General features: G+C 42.8%; 1 protein-coding gene across 3 annotated transcripts in view; it reads right to left on the bottom strand.

Annotated features, from left to right (window-relative positions):
- The window catches only part of HIBADH (3-hydroxyisobutyrate dehydrogenase), a 107,311-nt gene extending 104,730 nt beyond the window's left edge, over positions 1-2,581 (bottom strand). For 2 of the 3 annotated variants that reach the window (XM_057550505.1, XM_007171527.3), the window contains exon 1: positions 2,386-2,581. In XM_057550505.1, coding sequence (XP_057406488.1) covers positions 2,386-2,476 — 91 coding nt within the window. In that variant the 5' untranslated portion in view covers positions 2,477-2,581. The remainder of the gene's footprint in view (positions 1-2,385) is intronic. The other variant, XM_007171526.3, reaches the window with a different exon arrangement.
- Positions 2,582-12,884: the final 10,303 nt, after the last annotated feature.

Raw genomic sequence — 12,884 nt, 5'->3', positions numbered from 1 at the left:
GCAACTCTAGAAGCTAATGTAAAGAGGAAAAAAATGGCATTATATATTTTATTTATACAACAAGTTATGCTGCTTTGAAGGCAGATTTCGTACACACACAAAGAGCCAATAATAAAAAAGAACTGTATTCCCATTTCTGTCTATAATGCTGGCTAATTTTCCCATTCCACTTTTGGTCAGGTGGTCGCTTTAAGATGATCTGTTACAAATTATTGTTCCTTGTACTTGTTAGTGAATCAAATGACCGTAGAGGGTCAACATCTGTCATTTTTTTGTCTGTACAAAGAAGTCTGAAACTAAATTTAATTACCTTTTAAGATAAAACAAAAAACTTACTTTTATTAAATGGTGATGAAATAGTAATGTATGAAAAAAATAGTAATGTATGTCTAGTTTAATATTTCTCATTTTTCTATTTACTTTTCGATGCTTTAAATATTTTAAAAGACATGCTATTACCAACAACTTTTAGATCTCATTTTTTTCAAACTGTAAATAACTGTATAGAGCTTTATAATATTACCCTCCATATGATATAAACATCTTAAACATACCATGGAGACAAACATCCCACAGAATTCAGAACACTAAATAATGTTACTATTTGAACACAGTTCTTTTTCTTAATGTCCCTAGACTCCAAACTGGCACATAATTTTTCTTTTAAGACTCCAACATCAAAAAAGTTAGCACTTTTGTAGTAAATTAAAATTAACAAAAATGTTTAAAACAATTCCACGGAGTAAAAACAATTACTGAAGCATTTTAAACAATCATCACACACACACACAAATTTTTAACTTGTCATAAATCTATATTCTTACAATGTCTTTGGGTCAAAGAACAAGATTATATGCCAAAGTAGTCTACCAGCATTTCAAGGTAGGCCTTTCCAGTCTACAGAAGCATTTGTTAAAGTCACAGGCCTCAGACTCTTCCACGAATTTTAAGAACTTTCCTGTAACTCTAAAAGGTACTTCAAGGGTTCATTAAAATACGGTTAGAACACCTTGTAAAACCACTAAACAGCACGTATGTCTTCCTTGACTAATCAAAACTGAAAGAATTGTGCATTCATGTGAAAACTGGTGCTACATTTACTACTGCAGAAGAGTGATTTTTTTTTTTTTTTTAAGTATCTCCAATGTAGGAGGCATTTTTTGTAGTTCAATACATGTAGCTCGAACAGTGGTTACACTCAAGTTTGGCAATTTCTGTGAGTTTGTATCTCATTACTGTGATTCTGTATCAGACATCTGTTCTCTCCCATCATATGGAGCTTTCCCTTTTCAAGCCAAAGAGGAAATTCACTCTTCTGCTTAGATTTTTACTGATGGGGAGGAAGGAAGGCTGTTACGAACTCAATTCCCAGCCTTTTTTTTTTTTTTAAGTAAAGATCAGAAAAAATTAATACCAAGGCTTTTTCAATCTCCCAAGTATGAGAGTGCTAAATAGTACATTTTCAAAACTAAAAATTTTACAGGAAGACAATGGCAGTTTCCCCACAAATCAACTAATTTTCCAATTAAAGAGGAATCCTGCTGTAGAAGAAAAGTGCAGGAATCAGAAAGAATCAAGGACTACTTTCTAGATGCTGCTGTAATATCCTAATTCACTTATCCAAGGGGCTTTAGGCTCTTCCATCTGTAAAATGAAAGATTAGTTCTCTGTGGGTGTAAAAACTGCCTCTTCCTAAGTCGATGGTTAGCTTCCATAACTTATAATGATATGAGGGGTGGGAGGGGACGGAAGCAGGATAGGTTCAGGCCATAATTTTGAGAACGTCGAAAGTATTCTGGTTAATAATTTGACAGAAGTGCCATCTTCAGGTAGCACAGTTACAGAGAAGCGGTGGAAGCCCGCCTGGCCGGTCAAGGGTGACTTAAAACTGCTGGAAAGAATGATCACCTGATTTATAAGACTTCACTTGTGTAAAAACATCAGAGACAATTAAGGTGATTAAAACAAAAATCAGGGCTGCGGCCGGAGAGCGCGCCCACCCGGGGCGCTGCAAGGCCAGGGGTTGCTGGGGTGGGTAGGGGGTAGCCCCTGGGGCTGGGCCCTCCAATTGTCCTCAAAGCCCTAACTCCAAAGAAGCACGACTCGGACCCAAATACTCCTCTCTCTACCCCAAGCTCTTCCCATTCCTTCCTAAGTCCCAAAAGGACGCCGAACCCCATTCATCTAGATCTGGGTGGGGAGAATGGGGGGAAGCACTAGTGGCGCGAGCCGCATTAGAGGCCAGGCCTTGGAACCAGTCAAAATGTTGGGTTTTAAGCCCCGATCCAACCGCAGCGCCTCCGGTGAAAAGACCTCTTCAGCAGTCAGGGCGCGCGAAGCGGGCGGCCGGAGGAGGGACGGGGGAAGAAGGCGCGAGGTCCTTACCCGCTGCAAGGCTGGCCACTGCTGGTTGCTGCCGGCGGCTCCAGTACCGGAGGCCGGAGGCGGCTCCACGGAGCCGTAAGGAGGCTGCCATGCTGCCCCCGCCCCGCCTCCCCACGGTGACCTCCGCGACTCCCAGCTCACCCACTGACTGCTAGGGTGCGTGGTGCGGCGGGCGGGATCGGCTGCGGCGTGGGGCCGCACGCGCACGCGCTCTGCTGCTCGGGGCGGGCACCTACCCGCGAGGGGAGGAGCGCGGAGCCGAGAGGCGCGGCCCGGCGGGACATGGGACGTCAATCCTCTTACGGACAGGGAAGCAGACCAATCAGAATTCCTATATCCTTCTCCCTTTGCGAACCACGAATAGGAGGCCTTCTCGTACTAGCACATCCGGAGCCCTGGCCCCGCCCCCAAGCTCCTCCCTCATTTGCAGACTGCGGGCTGGAGTCTCCTTGTTTACCAAAACGCCAAGGGTGTGTGGGAGGCGGCGGCTGTCACTCACGACCGCCTCCTTGGAGCATCTGACCCTCAGAACCGCCCCCTTGGAGTGTTGTAACTGCATGTGTTGCTTCCTTGCAGTCAAGGGCATAACTTTGACTCGCGGCAGCTGCTGCAATAGTTAAGCAAGAGCAGAAATTCCCAGTCTTTCCAAGTACAGGGATCCACTTCTAACCTCAATAAAACGTGGGTCTCTTGATGTTAGCATTTGTATTTTTAGTGTCTGTTCGTTGAGAAACATTCACAGAAATCTACCATGAATGCAATAACTGTTTAAAATAATTTGATTTTATTTTACCCAACGGTTTCTCCATAAACTTGAAAAATTGTAGGAAAACAACTTAATATTGTTTTCTTTGAAGGATAGAATTGCTAGAAACTTGCACTCTCTATTCCAGTATATATTTCTCTAATGTTTGAAAATCCTGCATCCATTTCATAAGTAAAAACTAAAGGTAAATGAAAATGCAGAAGGTAATGTATGTCAGAGAGAAGGAGATTTATTCATTTCTTGTATCTGTGCTTGGTGTACATATTTGAATCTTTGAACCCTTGGGCGATAGCTAGCGGGGTTCTCATCCTCTCTGAGCTCATGACAGGGTTGGGAGCCATGGGCACACCAAAGAAAGACTTGCAGGTTTTACGGAAAGGTAGTACAGGAGGAAAGAGTGAGGAGTGGCTAGGGCAATAGGAACCACTCCCCTGAATTCATTTTATTTATTCACGTGCCTAGGTTGTTCTTAACCTTTTAATCTGAGTAGCAGAATCAACAGAGTTGACTTTAACCTTTTTTAACCTCTGCCCAGTCACTCACAGGTGTTGAAAGTACCTTAAGGAATTGGATAATTTCCAAGGAGGCTCTCTCAGTGTTCTTGACATGCTAGCAATGTTTCCAAAAACTGGTACAGAGTGCAAGATCCGCATTTGTAACTGATAGAGAAACAATTCCCTTCTTTGCCTTTCTCTCCACCCTAATCCTCTACTCCACACAAACCAAAACCCGAGGAAAGGAGGAAGACAACGAAGAAAAAATTATTTCAGCTATTGGGGACAGTCTCCTAGATTTGGGTCCCCGCCCAAATCTATTTATTGCTTTCTGGAGCATTTCCTACCTGATCCTCTCTTCCTGGTTTATTGGGTTTTAGCTGGAATAGACCTCCTGCAACCAATAAATGTATCCCTACAGGTTTCTATAATTAACTGCTGAAATGCTGTCTGCCTTTCAACTATGTGAACCTACATAGCAGAGCTATTTACAACACAGGCCGACATACCAATTGATCTCCCAGCTCCTAAGGTTTATATCCCTATCCTCTTGAGATTTTATATCCAATCAGATGGTTTTTGTCATTTTTATTGTGAGCTACTGTTTTTGTTTCTCTAGGTTGTTTATAGGGGTCTCCTCTCGAAAATGAATATTTCTTTACAAAAGTCTGCCTCTAATGGACAGCATTCTCCTAGGACTGGAAGGGGAGAGAAGAAGGAACTCAAAAAGAAGAGGAAGCAGAGATAAAGCTGCACATGAGGCCTTTTTAATTTGCTTTTTTAAAAAACCAAAACGGATGTGCTGGCTTTGAAAAGGGAGTGAGCAGCATTGAAAGTTTGATGATTTTGGCTCAACTAGGACCAGGGGATAAGTTACAATTTCTCCATACTCCTACATCATGTGTTTTAAATATCTCCTCGTGGTAGCCCTATATTGATTCATAAATTAAGGCTCTAAGATTTTCATAGAAGTTTTCTCATAAGCATTATGATTTTTTTAAGTAACTGTTACTATTTGAAGATGCTCACAGATCTTATTGGATCTGAAAAGGTGGTTACTCCTTATGGCTGGCTTTATTTGATTGCCTTCCTGATGTCTTTGTTGGAAAGGCCCTGTAACTTCTCCCTAAGTCACTGCCAAGTAGTTTTGCTTGAAATTGTGTTTCAGTGCATTATAGGCTCTTCACTTCTGCTTCTGGGAAGATGTAGTGGATATATTTTTCTCTGTTCCTCCCACTAAGTACAACTGAAAACTCTGGACATTATATCTAAAATAAACATAATGAAACCAAGTCCCTCTAAAACCAAATTCCCTTAGTAAGTCTATGATAAATCTCTCTACCCAAAATTTTATTCCCTTTCTTGCCCCACCCCTGTACCCCTGAAGATTGAGGAGTATCAAAGAAAAAAGGGCGGTTGAAACTGATCAGGACCCTGAGGGGCCTTCCCAGGTACAAAAGCCCCTCTATGTCTTCCATTTCTTGTTTGTAGGAAAAAAAGACTTTAGTATCCTAGGCTTTTCCTGTGTTCCAAAGAGCAGGCTCAAGCAGTTAATGATTAAGACTGTAGAATCACAGGACTCCCTCCTAAAGGGATATAGATAACAATCTGATGCATATTTTTTATATAAATTTATTTATTTTATTTATTTATTTTTGGCTGCGTTGGGTCTTCGTTGCTGCACGCTGGCTTTCTCTAGTTGTGGCGAGCGGGGGCTACTCTTCGTTGCGGTGCACGGGCTTCTCATGGCGGTGGCTTCTCTTGTTGCAGAGCACGCGCTCTAGGCATGCAGGCTTCAGTAGTTGTGGCACACGGGCTCAGTAGTTGTGTCTCGCGGGCTCTAGAGCGCAGGCTCAGTAGTCGTGGCACACGGGCTTCGTTGCTCCATGGCATGTGGGATCTTCCCAGACCAGGGATCGAACCCGTGTCCCCTGCATTGGCAGGCGGATTCTTAACCACTGCGCCACCAGGGAAGCCCCTGATGCATATCTTTAAGTTGCTCTACAGACACTAAGACCTTCACCCAGGTGGAGGATGGTGACTACACGCTGACGGCAAGCAGGTAGACCCCAGACTGGTTGGGATCTGAAAGTTGAGATTCCCAAAACATCATCTTGTTATTTCACCACCAACTGATCAGAAGAAGCTGATCATGCATTCTACAGCCCTCTACCCTAACTGTCTTTAAAAACCCTTGCCTGAAAGCCATCAAGAAGCTCAAGTCTGTCTGAGCATGAGCTGCCCGTTCTACTTGCTTGGCACCCTGCAAATAAACCCTTACTTTTGCTGCAAACACCCACCCAAGTCAGAGTTTGGCTTTCCACGCTGTGGGCACACAAGCCCTTGCTCTGTAACAGTAAGAAGATTCTGAACGGTGGAGAAAAGAAGGCATACCAGCTAGAGACCACAGGGTCCAAAGAGGAACACAGAGGTAAGTTCTTGGGTTTTCATTTAGCCTTTTATATCACATACTGGAGAACCCCAAAACCGTAAACCCAAAATCGCTAAGAGGCGCAAACCAAAATGCCCCAGTAAAAGGCTACTCTCTTTAGCCAAAGGACCAAAAAGGGGGCAGCCTAGCAAGACAGATAACCTTTAGAAAATAATCACACTGCTGTAGACAAACACCGCATAATAAAAACCTGTGGCCAGGACTTCTCTGGTGGCACAGTGGTTAAGAATCCGCCTGCCAATGCAGGGGACACAGGTTCGAGCCCTGGTTCGGGAAGATCCCACATGCCACAGAGCAACTAAGCCCGTGCACTGCAACTACTGAGCCTGCGCTCTAGAGCCCGCGAGCCACAACTACTGAGCCCACATGCCACAACTACTGAAGCCCACGCGCCTAGAGCCCGTGCTCTGCAACAAGAGAAGCCACCGCAATGAGAAGCCCGCATACCACAAGGAAGAGTAGCCCCCTCTCGCCGCAACTAGAGAAAGCCCGTGCACAGCAGTGAAGACCCAATGCAGCCAAAAATAAATAAAATAAAATAAATAAATTAAAAAAAAAAAACCTATGGCCCCACCCCCACCCATGCCGGCAAAGGCCAGGTGAGGAGCCCCCTTCCACACGCTAAAGGCCATAATGAGATACCTCAACATACTAACGCCTCAGTCCCCCTACACCTCAGTCCCTCAGTCCCTCAGTCTGGTGTGGTGTCAGAGAAGGCCACATAAAGAGCCAGGACTTTTCCCATTTCTGGATGGTAACAAGTACCTATCCACACATACTCCCCCCACCCTTGTCCCCAAGGTGTCACTGGAGACCACATGGGGAGCCTGGACTTCCACCCCCAACTGACAGTAATGAGGCACCCCTCCCTCTCCTGGCTAGGGTGGAGTCAGAGTGGCCTAGCGGAGAGGCTGGACTTCCTCCACTACCCTCCCCACCGTGGTGTCAGTGGAGGCCACATGGGGAATGCTCCTACCCCTCTTAGCTAGGGATGCATCAGTGGAAGCCCAGTGGGGAGTTGAAACTGCCACTCCCACCCACCAGTAATGAGGAGGCCCACCCCCACCCCATAGGTGTCAACAGAGGCAAAATAGGGAGCCTAGACTTCTATCCCCACCTGACATTAACAAAGACAATGCCCTGGGACTTCCCTGGTGGTCCAGTGAGTAAGACTCCACTCTGCCAATGCAGGGGGCCCAGGTTCGATCCCTGGTCAGGGAACTAGATGCCTCATGCGTGCCGCAACTAAGAGTCCGCAGGCTGCAACTAAGAAGTCTGCGTGCAGCAACTAAGAAGCCCGCATGCCGCAGCTAAAGATCCCACATGCCGCAACTAAGACCCAGTGCAGCCTAAATAAATAAATAAATAAAGACAATGCCCTCCTCCATGCCCTTGCCAGAGCAGTGTCAGAAAAAGCCAGCTAAAAGAGGGGATTAAAATAAGATCCAGGGACTTCCCTGGTGGTGCAGTGGCTAAGAATCCGCCTGCCAATGCAGGGGACACGGGTTCGAGCCCTGGTCCGGGAAGATCCCACATGCCAAGGAACAACTAAGCCCATGTGGCACAACTACTGAGGCTGCGCTCTAGAGCCCGCAAGCCACAGCTACTGAGCCCGCGTGCCACAATTACTGAAGCCCACGTGCCTAGAGCCTGCCCTCCGCAACAAGAGAAGCCACCTCAACGAGAAGCCTGTGCACTGCAATGAAGACCCAACACACACAAATAAATATATACATAATTAAATTTAAAAAATAAATAAATAAAATAAAATAAGATCCAGAGTGCCATGATATCTAAAACATCCAGGTTTCAATCAAAATCATTCATCATACCAAGAACCAGGAATTGTGTAAACTAATGAAAAGGAAAATGTCAATACAAAGGTGACAGAAAAGTTAAAATTATCTGACAAATATTTTAAAGCAGCCATCAGAAAAATATTGTGATGAGCGGTTAGAACACACTTAAAACAAATGGAAAAAAAAATAGTCTCAGCAAAGAAATAGAGGACATAACAAAGAAATAAATGGAAATTTTAGAATTGAAGAATGTAATAACTGAAAAAAAAAAAAAACCCTCGAAGAATGAGCTCTACAGCAGAATGGAGGAAAGAACCAGTGAACAGGAAGCTAGAACAATAGAAATTACCCAATCTCAACAACAGAGAGAAAATAGACTAAAAAAACCCAACAAAACAAAACAAACAAAAAACATGGCCTCAGGGGTGCACATGACAACAAAAGATCTAACATTCATGTCCTCAGAATCTGGGAAAGAGAGGAAAAAAGACTTTGTCAACAAGGCCCATGCTATCTAATCATTTTTACATCTGTCCCCAAGCTATTATTCTTTTTCACTCACCTCCACGATAAAATGATGCTATGTCCCTTGCCAGATCGCTCTGAACTCCCAGGTTCTCTCTCTCTCTCTCTTTCTCTCCCTTTCTTTTCCACCACAAGTTCTGATATCCATTCTCTACCCCCTACTCTTTAGGACTCAGTTCTAAATGACTTTTCTCGTACAAACTCCCAGTTATAAAATATTTCACAGGTATGAAATGTGCAGTGTGGGGAATATAGTCAATAACAGACCTTATGGGGACAGATGGTAACTAGATTTATCATGGTGATCATTTTGAAATGTATAGAAACATAGGATCACTATACTGTGCACCAGAAACTAACATAGTGTTGTAGGTCAATTATGCTTCTAAAACAAAGTCATAGAAAAAGAGATCAGATTCGTGGTTACCAGAGGCAGGGGTGGGGTGTCAGGGGAATTGGATGAAGGTAGTCAAAGGCACAAACTTCCAGTTATAAGATAAATAAATACTAGGGATGTAATGCACATCTTGATAACTATAATTAACCCTGCTGTATGATATATATGAAAGTTATTGAGAGTTAATCCTGAGTTCTCCTCACAAGGAAAAAAAATTTTTTTCTTTTTCTTTTATTTTGTATCTATATTAGATGATGGATGTTCACTAAACTTACTGTGGTCATCATTTCATGATTTATATAAGTCAAATCATTATGCTGTACACCTTAACCTTATACAGTGCTGTACATCAATTATATCTCAATAAAACTGGAAGGAAAAAAATAAACAAATGACCTTCTTCAAGAAATTTTTTTTTGGGGGGTGGGGGAACGGACAATAAACAAGCAGTCAAGAAAATGATCAAGGGACTTCCCTGGTGGTCCAGTGGTTAAGAATCCATCTTGCAATGCAGGGGACGCAGGTTTAATCCCTGGCCAGGGAACTACGATCCCACATGCCGCGGGGCAACTAAGCCCTCGGGACACAACTACTGAGCTCCTGCGCCACAACTAGAGAGAAGCCAACACACCACAAGGAAGGGCCCACATGCCACAACAAAAAGATCCCATGTGCCGCAACTAAGACCCGATGCAGCCAAAAAATAAAATAAACATTAAAAAAAAAAGAAAATGATAAAGTTTGGTTAAGAAACTATATCTAAAGGTACTTTCAAAAATTGTACCGGTTAACATCCAGGTTTAGCTGAATGAAACAGAATGGCAAATGATAGCAGCACGGTTTATCGTCACATAAAAGAAGTCTACATGTAGACAAACCAGGGTCATTATGGCAGCTCTGAGTTATCAAAAACCCAGGCTCCTCTTTTTGTTTTACTATCTAGCACTGGTTTCTAGCTTCATGATTACTTCACCATCCAAGGTGGCTGCTGGTGATCACAGATAACAGAAAAGGAGGAGAAAAGGTAAAGGAAAGGGATATGCCAGTGGACTGTCCTCATTTTCAGAATTCTTCCTTGTGAGTCCCACCCAACAATTTCCCTTCCCCACTGGCCAGAACTTAGTCACTTAGCCATTCTTAGCTGCAAAGAAAGATTAGAAATGTAGTCTTTTAGCTGAGTGGGGCAGGGCAGGGGGTCGGGGGTGGAGGGAGGTGGAAGGAGAATGGATTTGGAAAGACAATGACCAATCTTTGCCACAGGCAGTTTCAAAAATATTTTGGAATATAAAACATTGATAAAATAATCGAATTGTGTCCCAAATTGAGAGCATATCTAAGTACATACTGTTACATTTGTTTAAATGGATTAGAGGGGCTTCCCTGGTGGCGCAATGGTTAAGAATCCTCCTGCCAATGCAGGGGACATGGGTTCCATCCCTGGTCTGGGAAGATCCCACATGCCGCGGAGCAACTAAGCCCGTGCACCACAACTACTGAGCCTGCGCTCTAGAGCCCGGGAGCCACAACTACTGAAGCCCGCGTGCCTAGAGCCGGTGCTCCGCAACAAGAGAAGCCACCGCAATTAGGGGCCCGCGCACCGCAACAAAGAGTAACCCCTGCTCACCACAGCTAGAGAAAGCCTGTGTGCAGCAGTAAAGACCCAATGCAGCCAAAAATAAATAAATTTATAAAAAATAAATAAGTAAATAAATGGATTAGAGTTTGTTACATATATACATATTTATCAATATGTATATGTATATACAGGTTAGTATATACATGTATAACTCCTTGCTCTGGCATCTGAGAGGGGCTAGAAACAATGATATTCCAGTAGCAAAGAGCATACCTAGTATTTTGTGTTTTCCAGCTACATGTCTACCTTTGACTGTGGTGGTCAATAACTATCAAACCTTATAAATATGGACTACACAAGGTTATTGAATAAATTTAATTATAAAGATAGGTACTATTTTTTTTTTAACCCAAAGAAGGATGAAAAGCTACAGAGTAACAACAATGGCTGTCAACCTCAGACAGTGACCGAGCAAATTAATACATGAACACGACTCTAGACAGGTTATTAAACTGGAGCTCCAAGCAAAATATGCTCCCTAAAATGTACTACAGTGCTTTTTTTTTAATTTAGTTTTAAAATGAAGTATAGTTGATTTACAATATTGTGTTAATTTCTGCTGTACAGCATAGTGACTCAGTTATACACATATATACATTCTTTTTTATATTCTTTTCCATTATGGTTTACCCCAGGATATTGAATATAGTTCCCTGTGCTACCAGTAGGACCTTGCTGTTTATCCATTCTATGTGTAATAGTTTGCATCTACTAACCCCAAACTCCCAGTCCATCCCTCCCCCACACCCCTCCCCCTTGGCAACCACAAGTCTGTTCTCTATGTCTGTGAGTCTGACTCTGTACAGTGCTTTTAAAAACTGGCGTCAGAATGCCTTTGAACAAGTCATGCATTCGCCAATATTCACGTCATATGCTTATATAACCTATTGGCCCTTTTGTGATTGAGGATGCAGCGCATCACCTTTGTTCTATATCCAATATATCAATTATAACAAAAATAACAGAGGTTTTTGGGTTTACTTTTATTTAGTTTTGCTTAAGGCTATAATTACCAGAGACCCATGACATAATTTTGGTAGCCTTGGGTCACTCTGTTTCTTAGTCAGATTATTTCTGTATGGTCCAATTCATCTACGAAGATCATAAAGCCATGGTTTGGAGTCCCAAATGCATGTTAGAACTTTTCCAAAATACCAAAGCCCAGGCCTCATCCAAAAGCAATTTCTGGGGTGAGTCATTGGGCAATTGGATTTAGTTTTTTAATTTTCTCAAATAATTCTGCTGCAGAATGAGTAGTGAGAGTGGCTGCCATATAAGGTAAAACTATCTTAAGACATGAGAGATGCTCAGGAACTAGTCATGCTGGCAATGACGGTGGGCATACAGAGAAAGGGACAGGTAGGAGACATATCTGGGAGGCAAAATTGATAGTACCAGTTACTTCCGGAAGCTGAAGGAGACTTGAAAGAGAAGAAATAATCGATGTAGACTCCTAGGTTTTTGGCTTGGGTGACTGGGTAGATGAAAGTGCCATTTCCCAAAACAGAGAACTGGGTTATGCTGAGTTTGAAATGGACGTGTCTGGGGCAGTTGGCCAGATGGAGAGTTGAAGTTAGGCGTATATATTTGGAAGTCATGGGCTAATAGATGATAATGAAAGTCATGGGTGTAGATGGGGTCCCTCCGAACATTTCTACAGTGGATAAAACTCCAGAGAACACTCTAGGGTATGGGTGGAAGAATTAGAGCATATAAAGACCAAGAGGGAGAGTCCAGAGAAGGAGGGAAATGAGGACAGAGTGATGTCAGAGAAGTTAAAGCAGGAGAACAGTTCAAAGAAGGAATATTTCCAGTGCCAGTTCTTATCAAGTGAGGGGTATGATAAGCACAGAAAAGTCTTTGAAGGCTTTTGCAACTAAGAATTACTGTTGCCTTTAGTAAAGGAGAGCAGTTGCAGTGAAATGGTGGGACCAGATCACAATAGATCGAGGAGAGAATGACAAATGGCAAAATGGACAAACAGAGACAATGAATATTGTCTTCCCCCCCCACCCCCAGGAAACTTGGCCTGTGAAGGAAAGGAGAAATTAGCAGGAAGTAAATTCAAGGGAGTTTTTAATTTGTTTTCATTTTTTTTCTTTTATTGAAGTATAGTTGCTGTACAATATTATATAAGTTTCAGGTATACAACATAGTGATTTACAATTTTTACAGGTTATACTCCATTTATAGTTATTATAAAATATTGGCTATATTCCCTGTGTTATATGATATATCCTTGTAGCTTATTTTAGACCTAGTAGTTTGTATCTCGTGATTCCCTACCCTTAAAATGGCCCTCCCCCCTTCCCTCACCCCACTGGTAACCACTAGTTTGTTCTCTATATCTGTGAGTCTGCTTTATTGTTATATTCACTAGTGTGTTGCATTTTTTAGATTCCACATATAAGTGATATCATAACGTTTTGT

The sequence above is a fragment of the Balaenoptera acutorostrata genome, chromosome 7 (assembly GCF_949987535.1).
Source record: "Balaenoptera acutorostrata chromosome 7, mBalAcu1.1, whole genome shotgun sequence".
Lineage (NCBI taxonomy): Eukaryota > Metazoa > Chordata > Mammalia > Artiodactyla > Balaenopteridae > Balaenoptera > Balaenoptera acutorostrata.
The sequence above is the reverse complement of the archived record's forward strand: the minus strand, read 5'-3'. Positions and strand labels throughout refer to the sequence as shown.